Genomic DNA, 20395 nt, shown 5'->3' with positions numbered 1-20395 from the left:
GAAGTAGATTCCCTATAGCTGCCCAAGAAGCAAGAAGTAATAAAGTGAGAGTCTTATAGTAAAATAAAAAATAATAATTTAAGATATAAGAGCTAACTAGAAGTACGCCTGAGTTGTTGGCCAAACAATGTTGTAATTCATATAGTTTCTCTGTGATTATTCATGTCTTATCAGTCAGGAAATGAAAGAGCAGCCTCCATTTACAATCTACTCTAATCATGAGCAATTAATTCTACTTTTTTAAAAATTTTTTAATTGAATTAGTATTGCATCATTTCCCTTCTTCCACTCCCAGTTACTTCCTAGAAACCCTACCAAGCCACATCCGCTCTCAATAAAGTTAATGACATCATTATCTATGACTAGATTTGTTACATATATATTTATGTGGCTATGCTAAGTGTCCTGGAGTTGCTGCTTGACAAAGATCACAGTGCTCGGACGACTTGAACTGACCCTTCGCTGTCCTTGCTAGAAGTGCTACACCACTCTTTCCTGAGTCTTTGAGGCATTTAATGTTTGACTCCTTGCTGTTAAGGGCCCCTCACTGGAGGCCAGAACTGGGAAAATGGAATAACTCTTGTGAAAGCTGATGTTAAGAATAAAACTTAAAAAAAAAAAAAAAGAAAACTTAATTGGCATTCTTTTTAAGGGATTAAATGTGTTCATTCCTCTTACCTGCATATTTTCTTCAAAGAAATAGCTGTGCTGATGTCTTTGGTCTCTCATTGAGTATACACTACTGAATAAATGTAAGAGTTGTATGTTTATCGTATGAGTCTTGAAACACTACAGATATTTTAATTATCAGTCATGATGGCAATTTCTGTATAAAAGAGCCTTAAATGGAACATTGTTTTGAGATCAAATTCCCTACCCTCACAAAAGTGGCCACGTTGCAATAAAAGCTGTGGCATATTGCAAAAAAAAATAAAATAAATAAAATAAATAAAACTGAAGATGATTCCCTGGGAGAACTTGCTGTATAAGAATTTGAATTTAAAAAAAAAAGAATTTGAATCTTCTATAGAAATTATTACTTAAGTGGTAATAAGCATGAGATATAGGATCTGGAACAAATCATTTAAAAAGAAAAACTTAGGGAAATTTTAGAAGCTGACAAACTATGACTGAATCATTAGATTTTCATGTTTTGCCTCAGAAACATGGAACTAGTATGCACAAGAAAAATCCTTGATTATAACGTTAACGGCAGGCCTTGGTGCCCTCCAAGGCAGAATAAACAGTTTTAGGAATCTTGATGTTCTTTTACCTTTTTTTGTAAGCTTAAAAAGGGTTCCTGTAAGCTTTAGGGAACTGACTTGATTCCACCTCTCACAGGTACTGGACCCAGGTAAATACTTAAATGAACAGCCTGTTTCCCTACCTCCATGGCCTACGAAACAATTCTGAACTAAACATGCAGTCTTTGCCTCAACAAGTTCAGCTCAATTGCAGTCTGCCTTGGTTTCCGAGGTTATAAAAAGGTATTTACAATTTTGTCTCAGAACAGACCTTGTGTTCACAAACAAAAGAAGGGGAGACGGCACAGCCATATCTGATGGAATGGCAGAAGTCACAAAACCAGCACAGCTGCTTGGCAAAGTTCCAGCAAAGCTGAGCCACAAGATGGCCGCCATGCCACCTTTGCTTTTCATACTTGGGAGACTTCTAATATTTGTACAATCTGGGAATATTTGATTGATGGAAATTTTCTTATGAATCTTTTATGCCTTGTTCCAGGAATGCTATTTCTAAGCTTCCCCAGGAAAGTCCTGAGCATCCTATTCAATCAATGATGTCAAAAGTTGAGGAAAATGATTGGAAATGATAACTGATTTGTCATAGTTTATTAATGATGAGCAAAAAGATGAATGAAAGGAAGTGAAACACATGTCCAAAAACAAAAATGATATAATCTATGTTTTGGAACAACATGAATGTATCCCTGCTTACTAAATTCTGTATAAATAAAGAAATACTCTGGCTATAAGATTCTCCCGATCACCATGGCCTGGCTCACTTCCTTCCCTTGCTGGAACCTGTCCACCAATGGTGATGGCTCCTGCCATTTATGTGTATATATGTGCAAATATATATAAGCATAACCTCTTAAGAATAGTAAATATTCTAGGAAAATCAGATGTTCATCAGTTGTTTATTCTAAAAAGCACATATTCTATTAACTCTACATGCTGGCCCCATATCAAAAAGGTTTTACATCCCTCAGACACATTAGGACATATCAGTCAGTAAATGCGTACTCACCACCTCAGCGTCAGAACCTTTGGGTTCATGCAAAATGATTGGAAGGTTGCTAAGAAAGCCAATCTCTCCATTCGCAATGGCTGGGGTAACCAATAAAGAAATATTTCTGATTTTCCCAAATCTGGGACTTACTGGTGGGATTGGGGGAAATATGTTCACCAATATCACAGCTTCCAACTAAAAAGCACAAACAAAAACAAGAGATATGATAATTGTTAATTTATTAATTAAATTAAGAAAAAAATCCCAGCATGAAATGTCTAAGTAGATGCAGTCACAGGTCACCAGTGACCCTAAAAGTCGGTACCTGGCCCTGTACCTCCTAAAGGGACTGTCAGAGCCCCGTTTCTTCTGATTCTCAGGATTGATTACTGAGTCAAGCTCTCCCTGGTTCTTTACCTTGTAACATCATCCTATTCCTTTACTAATATCTGAATATCTCCCTCAAACTCCAAGTCATTATAACCATCACTAGTGAGCATCTCACAAATGTCATGCAGACATTGTACAGATACACTGTCCAAACAGAAATCACTATCCCTGTTCCAGGTCCTACCCACCATTAGCTTTTCGTGTGTCACCACCTGTTTGTCCACTCTGTCACCTATATTCAACTACACCGACATTTTAAAAGTCTAATGTTAAAAAAAAAAAAAACTCTCACATTTTCTGCCAGGTTCCATTGACCCATACATCCAATCAGACACCTAGTCTTCTTCTCTGCCAGACCTAAGTCAGTACAAGCAGACTGTTCAGAACTCCAACTACAGCCAGAGCAACCGAGTGCTTACAGAAATACAGTACACATCTAACACACGATCAGTCTCCCAGTAGTTGATGAAGACGGTAGTCTCCTCGCCGAGAACGGCCCCTCCCTTCATCATCTCACAATCTCAAGTACACCCTAAAAACCAGCTAAATGTCCTCTCTTCCGTGTGACGATTTCTTGGGATTCTCTAGTTATCTTTGGCCACCCCCTTTGGAAGCTCTACTACTCTGATTAAGCTTATGATGTAACTACAACTTCATATGCCATTAGTTCATTATTTTCTAGCTCAGATTTTTGCTGGTTAGTATCTTAAGGCATGTGTGTCCGTGTTGCATGTTCCCATCTGCAGCACAAACCTGAAATGCACCGGCTATGCAACAAGCATTTATAGTTGGCCCCTACAGGACAAACAGTTCTACAGGGTCACTGATACAGCGCAACTTTCAGTGTCTTATATACAGAACTTTATGAGTCCACACTGGTCAAATGAAGGAGTTAGTCATCTCGGACTATAAAAGACCAGAGCTTTGAGTTTCCCATGAGACTTTCAGCTTCACCAAGCTCTTCAAATCTCCTCCTCCACAAAGCTTTGAAAGGTTGGCATGATGCCACATGTCAACCACAGTAGAGATTTGTGTTTGTGTGGTGTTTTTCAGAAATGGACAAGACTGGGCTGTTCTCCCATGACGAGAATACTTTGTGACAATCAAGACACATTCCAAATAGCCAATGTAAATGCTTCACTTAAATGTTATACTTCTTGTTGAAAAGTATGTATAAGAGAAAGACATGAATAAGTCTATACTTAGTAACTACTCATTTAAAGAAAAATTAATTCTGTCCAATATTGATATACAAAGTAAGTCAAATAAAACAGTTTGACTCTTAAATAAACTATATTGAGTTTACAAAATAAACTATAAAGACAAATATGTAGTTAAACCATTTGCATAAAGCTTTTATTCCCAAGCCGGGCAGTAATCCCAGCACTCGGGAGGCAGAGGCAGGTGGATCTCTGGGAGTTCGAGGCCAGCCTGGTCTACAAGAACTAGTTCCAGGACAGGCACCAAAGCTACAGAGAAACCCTGTCTCGAAAAACCAAAAAAAAAAAAAAAAAAAAAAAAAAAAAAAAAAAAAAAAGCTTTTATTCCCAGAGAAAATGAACACATGCACATGCAGTCATGTATATCTATATTCTCAGGAAACAGCACAAAAAGTAAATAACATAGACATATCTGAATGAAACATGAAAACAGAATTTGTATTGGTTAGAGGTAAAGATGTATCTGAAATCCCCTGGTCATGCGTAAGCAACCATCTATGAGTACACTTCCCTTCCCAGCTCTCCACATATCTCTAAGCTGTTAGCACTGCCTAAAGCACTGGTTCTCAACCTGTGTCTCACAGTCCCATTAGCAAATCTCTATCTCTAAAAATATCAAGATCATGATGGAGAAACCCACAGAGACAGCTGATCTGAGCTCGTGGGAGCTCACTGCCTCTGGACTAACAGCTAGGGAACCTGCATAGGGCCGAACTAGGCCCTCCATTGATGACAGTCCTGTGGCTTGGGCAGCCTGTGGGAACACTGGCAGTGGGACCAGGATTTATCTCCAGTGCATGAACTGCCTTTTTGGAGCTCATTCCCTATGGAGGATAGATACAGCCTAGATACAGGTGGGAGGAACTTGGTCTTACCTCAACTTCATATGCCAGACTTTATAGACATCCCATGGGAGACCTTACCCTTTCTGAGAAATGGATGGGGATTTGGGTAGGGAAGAAAGTAGGGGGAGGAGTGGGGTAGAGAGGAAACTGTGGTTGGTATGTAAAATGGAAAAAAATTAAATAAAAAAAATTTTAAAGATATTACAATTCAGAACAGTGACAAAGTTACAGATTTGAAGTAGCAATGAAGTAATTTTATGGTTGGGGTCACCACAACATGAGGAACTGTATCAAAGGGTCACAGCATCAGGAAGAGTGAAAACCACGAGTCCAAAGCATCAAAGGAAGAGAATCAATATATTTTTCACTCAAAACTTTCTGCAAAAGGAAGAGTAGTAAGTCATTTTAGCTACTTTTATCAGAACGTCACACAGTTAATTCTAGTGCTTTGTACCTTTGAAAACTACAAAGGAATGATATAAAAGATGATGAAAAAGATCATTCAATAAACTGATCAAATAAATGCTAATTTTAGTGTCTTGCTTTTGCTGCTCTGGTTTTTTAAACAGACTCAAAATTAAGGTGTTCCCCACATTCATAGGGGCCATTCTCTGCCTTCGCATCTCTGCTATTGACAGTGAATGCTTTCCTAATGCTGTGCCCAGCAGTGTGCTGGCTGAAGGGCTCAAAGCCTAAGGAGAGCAGGTTTCTGGTCCCTTCCCTGTAATTCCGCTCAGCTTTCCGTGCAAGGCCATGTTGAGCACTTGTCTCAGGGTGTCTGCTGCTGTGGAGACACCATAACCATGGCAACTCTTTTTTTTTTTTTTTTTTTTACATACCAATCACAGTTCCCACTCCCTTTCCTCCTCCCCCACCTTCCCCCTACCCCAAGCCCCATCCACTCTTCAGAGAGAGTAAGGCTTCCTTCCCATGGGGAGTCAACAAAGTCTGTCTGGCACATCACTTTGAGGATGAACCAAGACCCTCCCTCCCATATTAAGGCTGAGCAAGGTATCTCTCCAAAGATAAAGGGCTTCAAGCAGTTAATTCAAGCACTAGGAATAAGTACTAGTTCCACTGTCACTGGCTCCACAGACTACCCCAGCCACACAACTGTCCCCCATATTCAGAGGGTCTAGTTTGGTCCTATGCAGGTTCCTCCACTGTCAGTTCAGAGTCAGGGAGCTCCCACTAGCTCAGGTCATCTGTTTCTGTGGGTACCCCCATCATGGTCTTGACTGTGTCCTTAAATAATTGCTCCCCCCCATCTTCAGCTGGACTCTGGGAGCTGGGCCCAGTGCTTAGCTGTGGATCTTTGTATCTGCTTCCATCAGTTGCTGGATACAGGTTCTATGATGACAATTAAATTAGTCATCAGTCTGGTTACAGGGAAAGGCCAGTTCAGGCACCCTCTCCACTATTGCTTATGGTCATAGCTGGAGTCACCCTTTTGGGTTCCTGGGAATTTCCCTTGTGCCAGGTTTCTCACTAGCCCTGTAATGGGGTCCTCAATCAAGAAATCTCTTTCCTTGTTCTCCCTCTCTGTCATCCCCCATCTTGACCATCCTGTTTCCTCTTGTTCTCCTCTCCTTCCCCTTCTCCCCTCTCCCTCCCTTTACCCCATCTTCCTCCCTCACACACACACTCCCAATTTTTTCAGGAGATCTTATCTATTTCCCTTTTCTAGGGAGATCCATGTATGTCTTTCTTAGGGTTCTCTGGGGTCATGAACTATTTGCTGGTTATCCTTTGTTTTGTGTTTAACATCTACTTATGAGTGAGTACATACCATGTTTGTCTTCCTGGGTCTGGGTTTCCTCACTCAGGATAGTTTTTTCTAGTTCCATTTTGCCTGCATGTTTCAAGATGTCATTGTTTTTACCTCTGAGTAGTACTCCAATGTGTTATGTACATTTTCTTTACCTATTCTGCAGTTGGGGGCATCTAGGTTGCTTCCAGGTCGTGGTTATTAAGAATAGTGCTGCTGTGCACATAGCTGAGCACCTATCCTTTTGGTATGAGTGTGCATCCTTTGGGTGTGTGCCCAAGAGCGGTATTGCTGAGTCTTGAGGTAGATTGATTCCAAATTTTCTGAGAAACTGTCACACTGATTTCCAAAATGGCTGTACAAGTTTACATTCCCTCCAGCAATGGAGAAATGTTCCCATTACTCCTTTTCCTCTCCAGCATAAACTGTCATCAGTGTTTTTGATCTTAGCCATTCTGATAGGTGTAACATGCTATCTTAGAGTTGTTTGATTTGCATTTCTAGGATGAGTATGGATGTTGAGCATTTTCCTTAAATGTCTTTAAGCCTTTTGAGATTCTTCTGTTGAGAATACTCTGTTTAAATATGTACCCCATTTTTAAATTGGATTATTTGGTATTTTGATGTCTTGTTTCTTGAGTTCTTCATATAGTCTGGAGAACAGTCCTCTGTCCCATGTGGGGTTGGTGAAGATTTTTTCCCATTCTGTAGGCTGCCGTTTTGTCTTACTAACTGTGTCCTTTGTCTTTCAGAAGCTTCTCAATTTCGGGAGGTCCTATTTCTATTGCTGCTCTCAGTGTCTGTGCTACTAGGGTTATATTTAGGAAGTGGTTCCCTGTGCCAATTCGTTCAAGGCTACTTCCCACTTTCTCATCTATGAGATCAGTGTGGCTGGATTTAGGTTGATGTCTTTGGTCCATTTGGACCTGAGTTGTGTCCATGGGGATAGATATGGATCTTTTGTATTCTTCTACATGTTGACATCCAGTTATGCCAGAACCATTGGCTGAAGATGTTTTCTTTTTGCTACAAGTTATGGCATATTTTTAACTTTTTAACAATTTCTAACTATATGCCCACCTGCGCTCTGATGGCAGCATTCTTGTGTTCAGTCCTTGTCACAGAGAGCTCTGGTCTTAAGCGTTTGCTATACTCAACCTCCACACTCTGCCATGTGGCCAGCCATCTCACAGGGCATGCCATAAACCAAGGAAGAGTGAGGGCAGCGTGAGGAGCTGGGGCCTGTATGCCTCTAGGAATCTTTAGAATGGCAAACATCACAGCAAAATTTCTCCATATGAAGGACACATAACAAAATCATGATAATACAGATGAAGGTCAGTATTTCCGTCACCAGTAATGTTAGGAATATGACAAACACTTCCTATTAGACAAGCACTCACCAAAAAGTATTCATCAAGTACTGGAAAACCATGTATATCCCATAACAAGCCACCCACCAGGCCACATGGTGAGCAGTCCCTCTGGAATGCAAACCATAAGGCATGCATACCGCCCAGCTAAAGAAGAAAGAGCCACCCTCCCTGCATAGCAAGGCTGGATACAGGGCCATTGCATTTCGGGAGTCAAGAATACTACATGCTTTTGGAGACTAACAAAATTACCTAAAAATTCAATCATTGCCTTTCATTTAAATTTCTCATCCACAACCTGGAAGCTAAAAGACTGCCTTTTGTGTGATAATTAAGAAACCATTTAATCTACAACCAATTTCCCAAACAAACTAACGGTCAGATTTCACATTTCCACCCCTGAAAAGCCTCAAGAAGTGTATGTTACATACACATTTTCTGCATGTGTATTTTAGGAGGAATCGATATTAGCAAAGTAAAACATAATCTGAAGGGGGAAAACGGGAGCTAAGAAAATCCAGGAGTTTATTAAAAACTTCCCTCCCAGGAGGTGACAGAAACAAAACAGATAATACAGCCAATCTCTGCTTTCAGCACTGCTGAGACTGATGGGAAATCTAACCGGTGAGGAAGGAGAATGGGCAGAATCTCCAGAGAGAGCCATCATAAGCCATGAAATGAAGCCTAGGTCCAAACGCAGAACTCAGTCCAGCAGTCCAACACATGGAGAGCAGTGGGAAATGTTATTTCGTGCGGCATACACTGCAGATGGCACCGTGAATGGTGAGACAAGACTTCCTGTTTTTGGTTTTGTTCTGTTTTGTTCTGTAGCCCGAACTAAGACCTCCCTGCTTCTGTTTCCCAAGTGCCAGGATTAAGGGCATGCACCACCAATGCTCAGCATAAGATATGATCTTAATTGTATGAATCTATATCCATTATCTTTCTATATTAAATTTATTTATATCATAAAAATCTGACAAACAACCTTCACTGTTATCTAATTGAAGAATCTGTCAATATCAGATACATAGACTGCAGAGATGCTATCCACTTGAAATAAGTGCAGCCACTTAAAACTTTAATATAAAAAAATAATGTGTTCGGCAGATAAAAGTTGAAAACTAAGAATGACAAGATGGAGGTATGATGGACCTGGGAGGTCCAGAGATCCAACCAACACTGAATGAAGAAACGGATTTTTGAATGTACTAGTTAAGAGGAAAAAACTTTTCAGATTGCTTTTAGTTGAAATGCTTCTCTTATAATAGATACTCTGAGAAATATTTACTCCATAAATTCAATTCTCATGTCATATTTTTCAAACCAAGTCAAAGCTATGGTGAATCTGTCTCCTGTGCACTACTCTCCAGCCTGTGAAGTTACCATGTGTACGACAGTGGTCTCCTTTGCATGTCTTAACTGACGGATCTTTAATACCATGTATTTCTGCAGAACCCTTCCCTTGTTCAGATCTATATGGCATAGAAGGTTCTATCGATTAAGGGATAGTCTACCAAAATTTTTTGTTGTCTTTTTTTTCTTGTTTGTTTGATTTCCACCAGTTTCAGGATACAGACAAGGTTGGACTCCCACAGTTTTGGGATGTAGACAAGGCTGGACTCCCACAGTTTTGGGATGTAGACAAGGCTGGACTCCCACAGTTTTGGGATGTAGACTCCCTCTCATCTCCTGTCACCTTAGTCTCCTAAGTTCTGGGATTATAGGTGCATACCACTCTGCCAGCCCTACGTAGTTTCAAATAACAAACAGAATCTAAATTATAGATTAAAACAAAATAACGTTAGCTATTTTGCATAGACAAGTATGGCTGTAAAATTAAGATTATTTTAATCACTAAAGTACCTGTACTAGGAAATGGGCCTCATTCTGGAGGAAAGCATCATTTCTTATTGGTAGTTTTGTAGTGACTTGATTGCTATGTTCTGGAAAAAGGAGGCTTCCACTCCTCGATGTATTTAAGATGCCATCTTTTGCTCTCAAGGGATCCACAGCTCCAGCGGGAATATAGAGAGCAGAATAAGTCACTTTCACGTCTCCTTTAGCTCCCCCTAGTCTCGCAAGACTCAGAGACAGGCATCGTTCAGTCGGACTGCTTTCAATCTTCTGGCCTTCCAGAGAAAAAAAGGCTATTTCTCCATAAACATCATCACTGTCCTGGATGTAGAGCAGAAGCTACAAATGAAAGAGAATAGTTCAGTTCAGGAGTTTCACAGTGGGGCCACTCAGACTGTTCTGACCTTTATTACGTATTTAGGGAGCATCTCTTACATGATCACTTTGTGTACGAGGAGAGGAGAAGAATCAAAAACAGTTTTGAAACTTTTCAGAAACTAGAAGTTTTGAAACTTATTAAGTGGTAAAATATTAAGTCTGGGCGTAAACATGGTGCTAGAAGCTTTGGCTGGTTGAGAAGCATCCAAGGCCCTCGGTCCTACACCCGACACCAAAAAGCAATGTTTTGGGGGTGCTTATTTGTTTGGGGGTTTTGTTTTGTTGTTTTGATTTGTTTCTTATTTTCAGAAGAAATTCAGATGATGAAGAAAAGTCACCGCCACTTTTGCAAAACCAGCCTTTTTCCTGCCGCAAAGAGCTAAACTGAGATTGGACCTGGATGCTTAAAGGCTGTAAAGCTCGTCCGTCACACAAGTGACAGGAATGCAGGAGTGAAGCCCTGCAGGCTCTACCTGTGCTGGCTCGCTGACTTCAGCACCTCCCTGTGCTGTGAGAGGCAGGATTGTGAAGAGGAACACTTCGGCCTCCTCCGGAAGGTCATCGTCAACAACAGTAAGAAGGATTGATGCCAACATCTGCCCTTGTGCGAACCGGAGAGTCCCAGAGCTGGGGCTGATATCTGCTGTCACTGGTGAGGGATCAGTGCTGTTCCGTGTCAGCAACCAATCCACAGAGACATCTCCGTGGGTGCCACCATTTCTAACCACTGTGATTTCTTCAAACCTAGAACTGCTCAGAACACATGAGGTCATATCACTCTCATAAATCAGATAACAACATAAAAACTGATTCATTTTAATATGAAAAACACATATATTTGGATATACCTAAGAACCTATCATTACATGAATTCAATTTAAGAATTAAATCACATTCAAAAAAATATCAACAAGGGCTGGAGAGATGGCTCAGTGGTTAAGAGCACTGACTGTTCTACCAGAGGTCCTGAGTTCAATTCCCAGCAACCACATGGTGGCTCACAACCATCTCTAATAAGATCTGTTGCCAACTTTTGGCCTGCAGGGACACATTCAGGCAGAACATTGTATACATAATAAATAAATAAATAAATAAATAAATATTTTTTTTAAAAAGGATATCGACAAGGCAGTTTTAGAGGAAATGGCACATGTTCTAACAGCTCAGCATTGGGTCAACATCATAAAAATTAAAACCAAAAAAAATATAATAAAGTAATTATGTTTGTAAATTTAAAGAAAATATACCTGGATGCTTTATCTTCATCGATTATAACTGGCCTTTCAAACAAAATACTGTTGAATGAAAGTACTCCATAAGGTTTATCATTGGGCTTAATGGTGACCTGCACAGAAGAAGGACCCATTAGCACGGCATCGCCCTGCAGGGTGTTCTTTAGTAACACGACGTGAAATGATTCAGCTATCTCTGGTATGCTGTCATCAATTATTTGAAATTTCAAGTGGGATTCATGAATGAAAGGGGGAAAGGTAAGAGTGGTGTTTGGCTGAAGATCGATGAAGTCTACATTCGGCTGGGCATGTGCTGTTGAGTCCCCAGCCATGACTTTATAACTGACGGAAACTTCAGACTCATCAGATCCAATCATATTTCCGTCGACATCCTTTCCTCGAACCACTGGGATGTTGAGGATGTGGTCATCCTCGGGAATCAAGTAGACACTCTGGACGAATTTCACAGGACTATCGTTTTTCTTCACAACGATTTCAACCGAACTCCTAGAGGCATTAATCTCTGCTCCTCCTTCTACAGTTTTCAGCTGAATCACAAATACTTCATCATTTTCTGGCACCTGTTTACCGAATACAAACAAAACTTCATTAGCCAATATACCTGCAATCAGGCCAAAAAAAAGCATGCTTCATAGAAATACTAAAGTTTAAATGCAGAGAAAATGGCAAGGGGCTCATTTAGACTCCACAAACTAATATATCTTCCAAATATTAATTTACTTCCAGGTAGTAGAAAAATAAAGAATAAAGCAATGACATTAAGAATTAGTAATGTATATTTTTCTCTGAATCTTGATCAGAGTCAAGAAAACTATAAAGTACACGTAGTACAAATGGGAATAAATCCGTGTCAATTTTAGATCATTGGTATGGTCATAAAGAGAATTCAAAGTCTAACAGTATTCTAGAATCTGGAAAGTACACTAGATATCAAAGAACTGCTTAATTTCAGCATATGAATTTCTCTTGCATCTCTGTGTGATTTCTAATGCAGGAATCAATTCTGTGATATTAAGAGAACACCGTGGCTCTCTGGAAATGGCCCAGAAGTCATTTCTTGATGAAATACTGACATTATTCAAGGGCATAGCTTTCTATCGCTTACAGAGACCCCAGAGTTGCTCTCCAGTGCGCCTCACTGTTCGAGCCTTGCCTTTACTGTAAATTCTATGTTATGAATAATGGTGAAAACTCACCCCATTTTACCTCTGTCAGTGGCGATTTAAAGACACTCCTCCTAAAACACACTATTAAATCTTTTAAATTTACAAGGTCAGTAATTAATTCATTATAGAATCATAACCTTCCATTGCCCTGGGATCGCAGAGGAGAAGACTTTTGTTGATCTCCTGAACTAGAAAAACAAAGGTCATCAATGCTACCAAATGTTTCAGGTCTTTCCAGAGAAATTTACCTTTCTAAAGTGTCTACCACATTTTCTTCTATTAAGCACTGTTTTTGCTTTGGCTATAGAATTTCTGTAGAAAGTTATATATTTCTGTCTATTTTTCCTGTCTTTGCTTCTTTAGCAATATCTGGATTCCTTTGCATGCTTGGGGAGGGCGGGTGTTTTGTTTTGATTTTACTGGCTCATGAAGAACATCCTTACACACTACTGTTCAGATTTGGGGTTGCCTCTGCAATTGTGTTATAGCATATATCTAAGTCCTCAGTGGACTACATGTAAAATCTAACCATAAAATCTTCATGACAGCAAAACTAAAAACATCTAAAGAAAGAAGCCATCAAGATGGTTCATCAGTTAAAAATGCCATGCAGATGGGTAACTTGGGATTGATTCCCAAAACTACGTGTGCAATGCACACACATGTGCACACATACACTAGTAAACAAACAAGATAACCTAAAAAAAGTATCAATTGCAGTAGAATTTTTCTTAAACTTGTACTAAAACACAATTGCTAGATAAGCACCCATATCTCTGTTCAAATAGTAAGTAAATGATTAATAAAAAAATAAAACAGTCATTATAAAAATTCTTCAATCTTTACCTTATATTTAATTTTTAATCAGTATTTAAATTCATTAGACACTGGGGATGTCTATGTAGTAGGCAAATGCCTCCCCACATCCCAGCCCTGTAAGCACAATTTAATATGGAATAAATCAGGGATTTGTGAGCTGTATCCCCAAATAACAGCTTGTTACTCATGGTTGAAGCATGAATGGATATAAGACATTAATTTCCAAAAGACTGCATTCCTGAATACTTTCAAATAGTAAATACAATCTAATATTAGACAAACAGCCCTCTACAAGTCTCTGTCACAGAGCCTGTGTCTTCTGCATACTTAGCACTGGCTGACCTCATCATCCAGTACTGTCCAGTTGTGGATTACAGAGGCCCTGCCAGGGGGGAAGGTGATATTTCCTCTAATGGGAGTCAAGTCTTCTTCAGGGGGATTTGGGCCACCTGACACCTGCGAAGACATGAACAGTACCACCAGTTAAATACAGCATCCAAAAAACATGTCATTACTGTCATGTGAGTCTGGCAAACTTCTTAAGCTTAAAGATAGTTTACAAAAGACAAATGAGGGGCTGGAGAGCTGGTTCGGTGCCTAAGAGCTCTGCCTGGCTGTGTGGTGGTGGCGCACGCCTCTAATCCCAGCACTTGGGAGGCAGAGGCAGACAGAGCTCTGTGAGTTCGAAGCAGCGTGGTCTACAAGAGCTAGTTCCAGGGCAGGCTCCAAAGCTACATAGAGAAACACTGTCTGGAAAAACCAAAAACAGAGAGAGAAAGAGAAACAGAGAGAGAGAGAGAGAGAGAGAGAGAGAGAACTCAGAGGTCCTGAGTTCAATTCCCAGCAACCACATGGTGGGGTCACAAACATCTGTAATGAAATCTGGTGCCCTCTTCTGGCCTACAGGCACACATGCAGACAGAACACTGTATACATTATAAATAAACAAACCTTTTTAAAAAAAAAAAGACATGTAAGCTCACATGAGAGACCGCCTTCCTAATTACGTCAAGGTCTGCAATGCCGTTATTCACCTTGACTATGATTAGAGTACTCTGTGTTTTCTAAGGTTTGGGTTTTTTGATTTTGTTTTTGTTTTGTTTTGTTTTGTTTTTTAACTGTTGTAGTAAACCTAAGGGGAAAGTGTAGAAACCCATCTTCTTGAGAAGAATGATATCAATGACCAGGAAATTCCCTGGAGAAATGGGATCCAGTTCCAGCTCCGTCACTGGCTATGTGACCTTGCGCAAGATGCCCAACAACTCTGTGCTGCGTTCTCCTCATCTTTAAAGTGGGAAAGAGAGCGTCTACTTTGCAGGGGGCGTGAGAAGGTGCAACCTCATTCATTGAAGCACGTGAGCAGCACGTGCCTCATCTGCCAGGCTGCGAATACAAAAGCTGTAACACAAACTCCTCCCATAGGGGACTTCTAGTCAGCAGACAACAATAAATGACATGGAAGTTAATATTCGTGTGCAGCATGGAGACATAAGTTTTATAGAGGAAAAATGAAGGAGATCAAGAGAGAGGCTGAGTGCTGGGGGGACAGGGTAGCCTGAATCACGGCAATTATCAGTATAAGCACAGGGCATAGGGCAATACAAAAAGGTCCACAAGTTGTGCTTATAACCATTTAAACAAAAAAAATACATATTGTAGCAACAGTTAAAGAAATAGAAGCCACAAATTTGAAAGAGAACCAGGGGGTGGCTAAGAAGAGCTGGAGGGATGGGAAGGGGGAGGGGAAAGTCTTGTGGAAACTCAATACATGAAAGCAGCAAGGAAAACACTTTTCTATTCACCATGAAGTGTATAAAAGCAAATGTATTTGTCTTTAGTTAATTTTAAGTGTGATATTTATTGTACAGAAGACTTTAGTGTTTTTAAATAGCAATCGTCTGATATGAACGCTTAACTTGTTATCATCTAAAATTATTTCAAAGTAAACTTACATCAAAAGTTACAGTGACCATTCCATAGGTCCCCTTCTCCCTGATGAGAGTTAGAGGTACAGATTCATTTCTGCTCCTTGGCTCAATCACTGAGATTGATGAAGGCTATGGGAAAGAACAAAGACAATCATTGATCAGACATTGATCAGTCAGAGAAAGGCAGGAGGTGGTAAAACTGTCGCCTTAGAAATGATAAATGCTAAAGTAATGCTAAATTCCACCGCAAATCAATTCAGACTGTATCTTACACTGTGTATTCCTAGCATCAATAAACTGTAGATGACAAAAAAAATTGGTGAAATTAGAAGAGCAGTGTAAAAAGAAAACAAAGCATTCAGTGACAGGCTTCCTGGCCCTGCTAGTGCTTGCTCTGAGGAATCTTAGAGGCTTCTCAACTAAAGGATAATATATTAAAATGCTCACAGAGCTCAGAAGGCCACAAGAATAAGTTACACGCTATGACCAAGCTCGTGACTCACTGGGGCTACTTGTTCTCAAGCCCCCCTGCCTCATAATTAGTCAGCTGTCACTGAAAACAGACAGCTATGACTGACTTTCAGAACCAGAAAGAAAATCAGTTCAGAGGAAAACCAGGGAGGACTTCAAGTGTTGGAACACGCTGTCTCGAGATGGCTGAGACAGGACAGATGGGGAAAAGGAGCCCCCATGTCCCAGGGCAGCAGTGAGCATCTCTAGAAGCGACTGCGTCACAGCCATCAGTTACTGGGGCTAGGAACACCTGCCTCACAGGTGTGGGATAGACTCGATGAGATAATTTACATCCAGAATTTTTCCTACTTCCTGACGTATGCTGAGTATCCAATAACCGTTGACTGCTATCAATGTATCGATGCCATGTTCATTATCAATAAAATTGTTAAAAGGCTAGAGATGGAAGCAGTCTTGAGTACCTACTGTGACATGGAGCGCATAAGGAGTCTGTCAGAGGAGGCCTAGTAGCGCTGCAACCAAACCCAGTAACTAGTACTCATTCCCACAGCTGGTGGCTCATAACGTCAGAAGAAAGAGAGAGGAAAGAAAAAGAGGGGAGGACAAAGAAAAGAGAAGCAACTTTTAGACACATGAGTATGAGGCTCAGAGGTAAGTATGAATGTATGAATAAATCAGACAGAAGAACTTGGTGCGTTATGGTCCCTTCACTCGAGAATTGCTAATTAATGTAATTAACATTTATAATGACAATACATTTGTAGGCTCCCAAATATCTACTAAACTTAAGTTAGGAAAACCCCCTTTTAAGAAAGACAAGCATAAAGAGCACATTTATCTACAGCTTGCCTTGTTTCAAAGATGACTTTACAGAGCTGTGACACAAGGCACACAAGCGCAGGTGCTGGAAGTGGAAATAAATAAAACGCTAGAGACTGTGGCAGCAGAATTTTCAATGTTGCTTAGCAACGGAATTCAAAAAGATTATCAGGAAGATTATTATAGCCTCTAACTTGGTATCCAAAACCAGTTGTGTTGAAGACAACCTTTAATTTTAGCTCAGGAGCTAGAAACACTTTCTCTCTAGGAGAGACTTGTGTTTTTGTTTCTGAAAATGGGATGGGCTAGAAGAACGAGAATTTGATGGAGAAGGAGAAATACACTGAACAGAATCTCAGAGTTTTAACTTCCATGAAATATGAATTAATAAGGGAACTGAATATGAGGAGAGACAATTTAAAAGAATATGAATTGATATGAGAACTAAAAATGAGACTATTCTATATAAGAGAATATGAATTGATATGAGAATTGAATTGAAAGAGCTGTCATATTTGCGGGTTAATCTTAAGTTCGCTGTTTGTCTCACATCACACTTACTCCATAGAGTCTGGAAAAACAGACCGGACTTCCTGAACACAGTGTCTTTGACCGGTAGGCCATCCTGATGGCAGGTCAGACTTCATTAAATGGCATTTGAAATAATACATAATAAAAACCCAAAAGCACATCCACATGAAAAGCCAGGCAACGACCAAGTCAATGGTCAGAAATGGATACTGAAAGTGTGGGTCCTGAGCACAAATACCTCAATGTGCAACAGTGTAAATACACAGAATGTAGAGTCGCTATGGAGCTGGTGTCAGGTTTAATCAAAAATCACAACAGAGTAGTGCTAGTCAACATCAAAAAAAATCAGTTAAAAAAAAACTGAACGTAGTAGTATCTTGCAACCATTCCAATCTGCACACTGTAAGCATACCGCACTGAAGGAAATAATTCCAAACGCATTGTCATTTGATAATATTGTCACAGTTGCCGTCCTTGGCCATCCAAGTTTCACATTTGCTGAGGGTTTCTAAAGTGAAAATAAACAAATTAATAAATTAAATATTAGAAAAAGTCTTTCAGCAGAATTTCTGTCTTTAATTATTAAGAGCATGAATAAACCACCCCTCTCTAACATCTACGGGCAGGGAGCAGCTTTGAGGAGGAAGAGATCTTCAGTGGTGTGTCTACCGGCAAGGAGCACAGGCTCCTATAAACAAACCCTCATCCACGCTGCTGTACATCTGTCAAGGAGATCTACGAAAACCACCATGATACATATCCCTTGACTTATTACTAATTAATAGATTTTCAAGCGTTAGAAGACATTCTGTGAATTCAAGGTGAAAGGGAATAAGCTTACCTGTAACATCAAGAGGAAGGTGAAAACTTCATCAGGCTCCGGAAGATCGTCATCACACACGGCTATATACACGGTCCGGTTTGTTCCTCCAGAAGGGATAAACGCCGCAGCATATGTGTCAAAAAAGTCACCAGTGTCTTCTCCGTTCAGCTAGCAAGAGCAAAGGAGAACATCCTCACTTAACGAGGAGCTGGGGAAGCTAAACTGGCGCTCCAGACAGCAGTCGAGACGAAAGGGATAAATCAAAGGGCATCGACATGTATAATAGAATATCCAAAGACAAATGTTGAGCAAAATGTATGATTTATCTTCTGAAAAATTATTAGAGAGCCAGCAAGATGGTTCAAATGTACTTGCAGTCAAGACTGATGACCTGGGGTCCATTCCGGACTCACGTGGTGGAAGATTAACTTCAGCAAATTGTCCTCAAAACTCTACCTGTGTGTCCACAGACACACATAAATAAATAAATACGATAAAATTTAAAAAATACAAATCACAGAAATATATAATTACATATAAAATAGTTCTTAATATAGGGGAATCAAAGTTGATTGCACACACACAAAAAAAACCATTAATTTAATAGAAAAGCAATGTTATTTTTTTCCTCTGTCTCTTAACTGATTTGGTATAGTCTACAGCCTAGCAAGACATGTAATGGTTAAAGCTTACAACAGAGGGGTCGGAAGCAGCTTGTAAAATTGAGGTGGTGCTATTGTTTTCCCAAAGGGTTAAAAAAATTATGTCCAAAACTTTCACCCTCTAATTGTACTTAGAATATCCACAACAATTGAAGTAGCGACCCCAAGTTTTAATCAGTATAAAACTTCCTAAGATTTTAATCTGTGGAGGCAACACTGCTAAGACAACTCTCAACACCGTGATAATTCCAATATTATAAAGAAGCACATAGTCAAATGACAGCTTTTTCACCAGAGCTCAAAATTAATACTTTAACCACTAGGGAAAATTATTTAGTGCAAATGAGCAATCAGAACATATTTTGGAAAGTTTAGTCACTGTCTAGTTCTAATTTGTAAAAAAAAAAAGAAAGAAAGAAAGAAAGAAAGAAAGAAAAAGTTTTAAACAGTTGAGAAATCAAAATAAGTTGGAAAGCGTTGAGAGGGTGTTGGAAAACTAATTCTTACAACCTGCTATGGAAAATTGCAATTTTTCAGAAAGTATTATCAAGAGGCACTGAGCATACACAGAAATACTTTAATCTACTCTATGAGAATGGACACACAATCCAGGGAAACAGTCATCTAGTCATGTATAGAAACAACTCTTCCGGATGACATTCAATATAGATAGCAAAACCTGAAGGCAACATCAATGAAAAACAATGGAGAAATGTTTAGAATACAATAATCTGCCAAGAAAAGCAAAATACTGCAACCTGAAAAGGATAAAGTAACTGTCACATACAGCGTGCATACACTAGAACAAGAAACAAAGTCAGTGAATGTATACATACATGTCAAATTAAACAGAAACTAAAGCGAATAAAATTATAACCTTGGGTTTATTCTATCAATAGTTTTTCTTCTCTTTTTCTTTTTACAATAGTTTACAACATAATTTAACATATTGTTAAAGAATCACTTTGGAAGAGCTGAGAGATGGGGTGGCTGATAAACTGCCTGCCCTGAAGGCATGCAGATTTCAGTGCAGCACCAGGTAAAAAGCCCAGGGTAGAAATCCTTTAGTTTGTCTACAGCCATACCACCCTGAATGTGCCCGTCTGATCTCGGAAGCTAAGCGGGGTCGGGCCTGGTTAGTACTTGGATGAGAGACTGCCTGGGAATACCGCATGCTGTAGGCTTTAAAAAAAAAAAAAGAAAGAAAGAAAAGAAATACTGTAGTTTCTCACCTTAGTGCTGGGGATGGTGGATACCACAGATCCTGATGATAACTAACCACCCACTCTTGTCAGTCTGTGAGTGTGACTGGAGAGTGGGAGGTTCACTAAGAGACTCTCTTTAAAAATAAGGCAAGAGCCGGGCGGTGGTGGCGCACGCCTTTAATCCCAGCACTTGGGAGGCAGAGGCAGGCGGATCTCTGTGAGTTCGAGACCAGCCTGGTCTACAAGAGCTAGTTCCAGGACAGGCTCCAAAACCACAGAGAAACCCTGTCTCGAAAAACCAAAAAAAAAAAAAAAAAAAAAAAAAAAAAAAAAAAAAAAAAATAAGGCAAGAGTGGTATTGCTGGGTCCAGGGGCAGGTTGATCCCGAATTTCCTGAGAAACCGAAACACTGATTTCCAAAGTGGTTGCACAAGATTGCATTCCCACCAGCAATAGATGAGGGTACCCCTTCCACCACAGCCTCTCCAGCAAAGGCTATCATTGGCGTTTTTGATTTTAGCCATTCTGACAGGTGTAAGATGATATCTCAAAGTTGTTTTGATTTGCATTTCCCTGATCGCTAAGGAGGTTGAGCATTACCTTAAGTGTCTTTTGGCCATTTGAACTTCTTCTG

The 20395-nt window shown here is 39.9% G+C and overlaps 1 protein-coding gene across 1 annotated transcript in view; it reads right to left on the bottom strand.

Moving 5' to 3' along the window:
* Adgrv1 (adhesion G protein-coupled receptor V1) overlaps positions 1–20395 on the bottom strand; it is a 546438-nt gene that overhangs the window by 500690 nt on the left and 25353 nt on the right. The window contains exons 3-10 of the mRNA XM_041663490.1: positions 17913–18062; positions 17484–17579; positions 15272–15376; positions 13662–13775; positions 11329–11894; positions 10555–10831; positions 9713–10042; positions 2269–2445 (exon numbers count right to left, since the gene is read on the bottom strand). Coding sequence (XP_041519424.1) covers positions 2269–2445; positions 9713–10042; positions 10555–10831; positions 11329–11894; positions 13662–13775; positions 15272–15376; positions 17484–17579; positions 17913–18062 — 1815 coding nt within the window. The remainder of the gene's footprint in view (positions 1–2268; positions 2446–9712; positions 10043–10554; positions 10832–11328; positions 11895–13661; positions 13776–15271; positions 15377–17483; positions 17580–17912; positions 18063–20395) is intronic.

Source organism: Microtus oregoni, unplaced genomic scaffold, assembly GCF_018167655.1.
Source record: "Microtus oregoni isolate MIOR12 unplaced genomic scaffold, Mior012 000014F_ref0000157, whole genome shotgun sequence".
Classification (NCBI taxonomy): domain Eukaryota; kingdom Metazoa; phylum Chordata; class Mammalia; order Rodentia; family Cricetidae; genus Microtus; species Microtus oregoni.
This window is presented reverse-complemented; position numbering and strand designations above follow the sequence as displayed.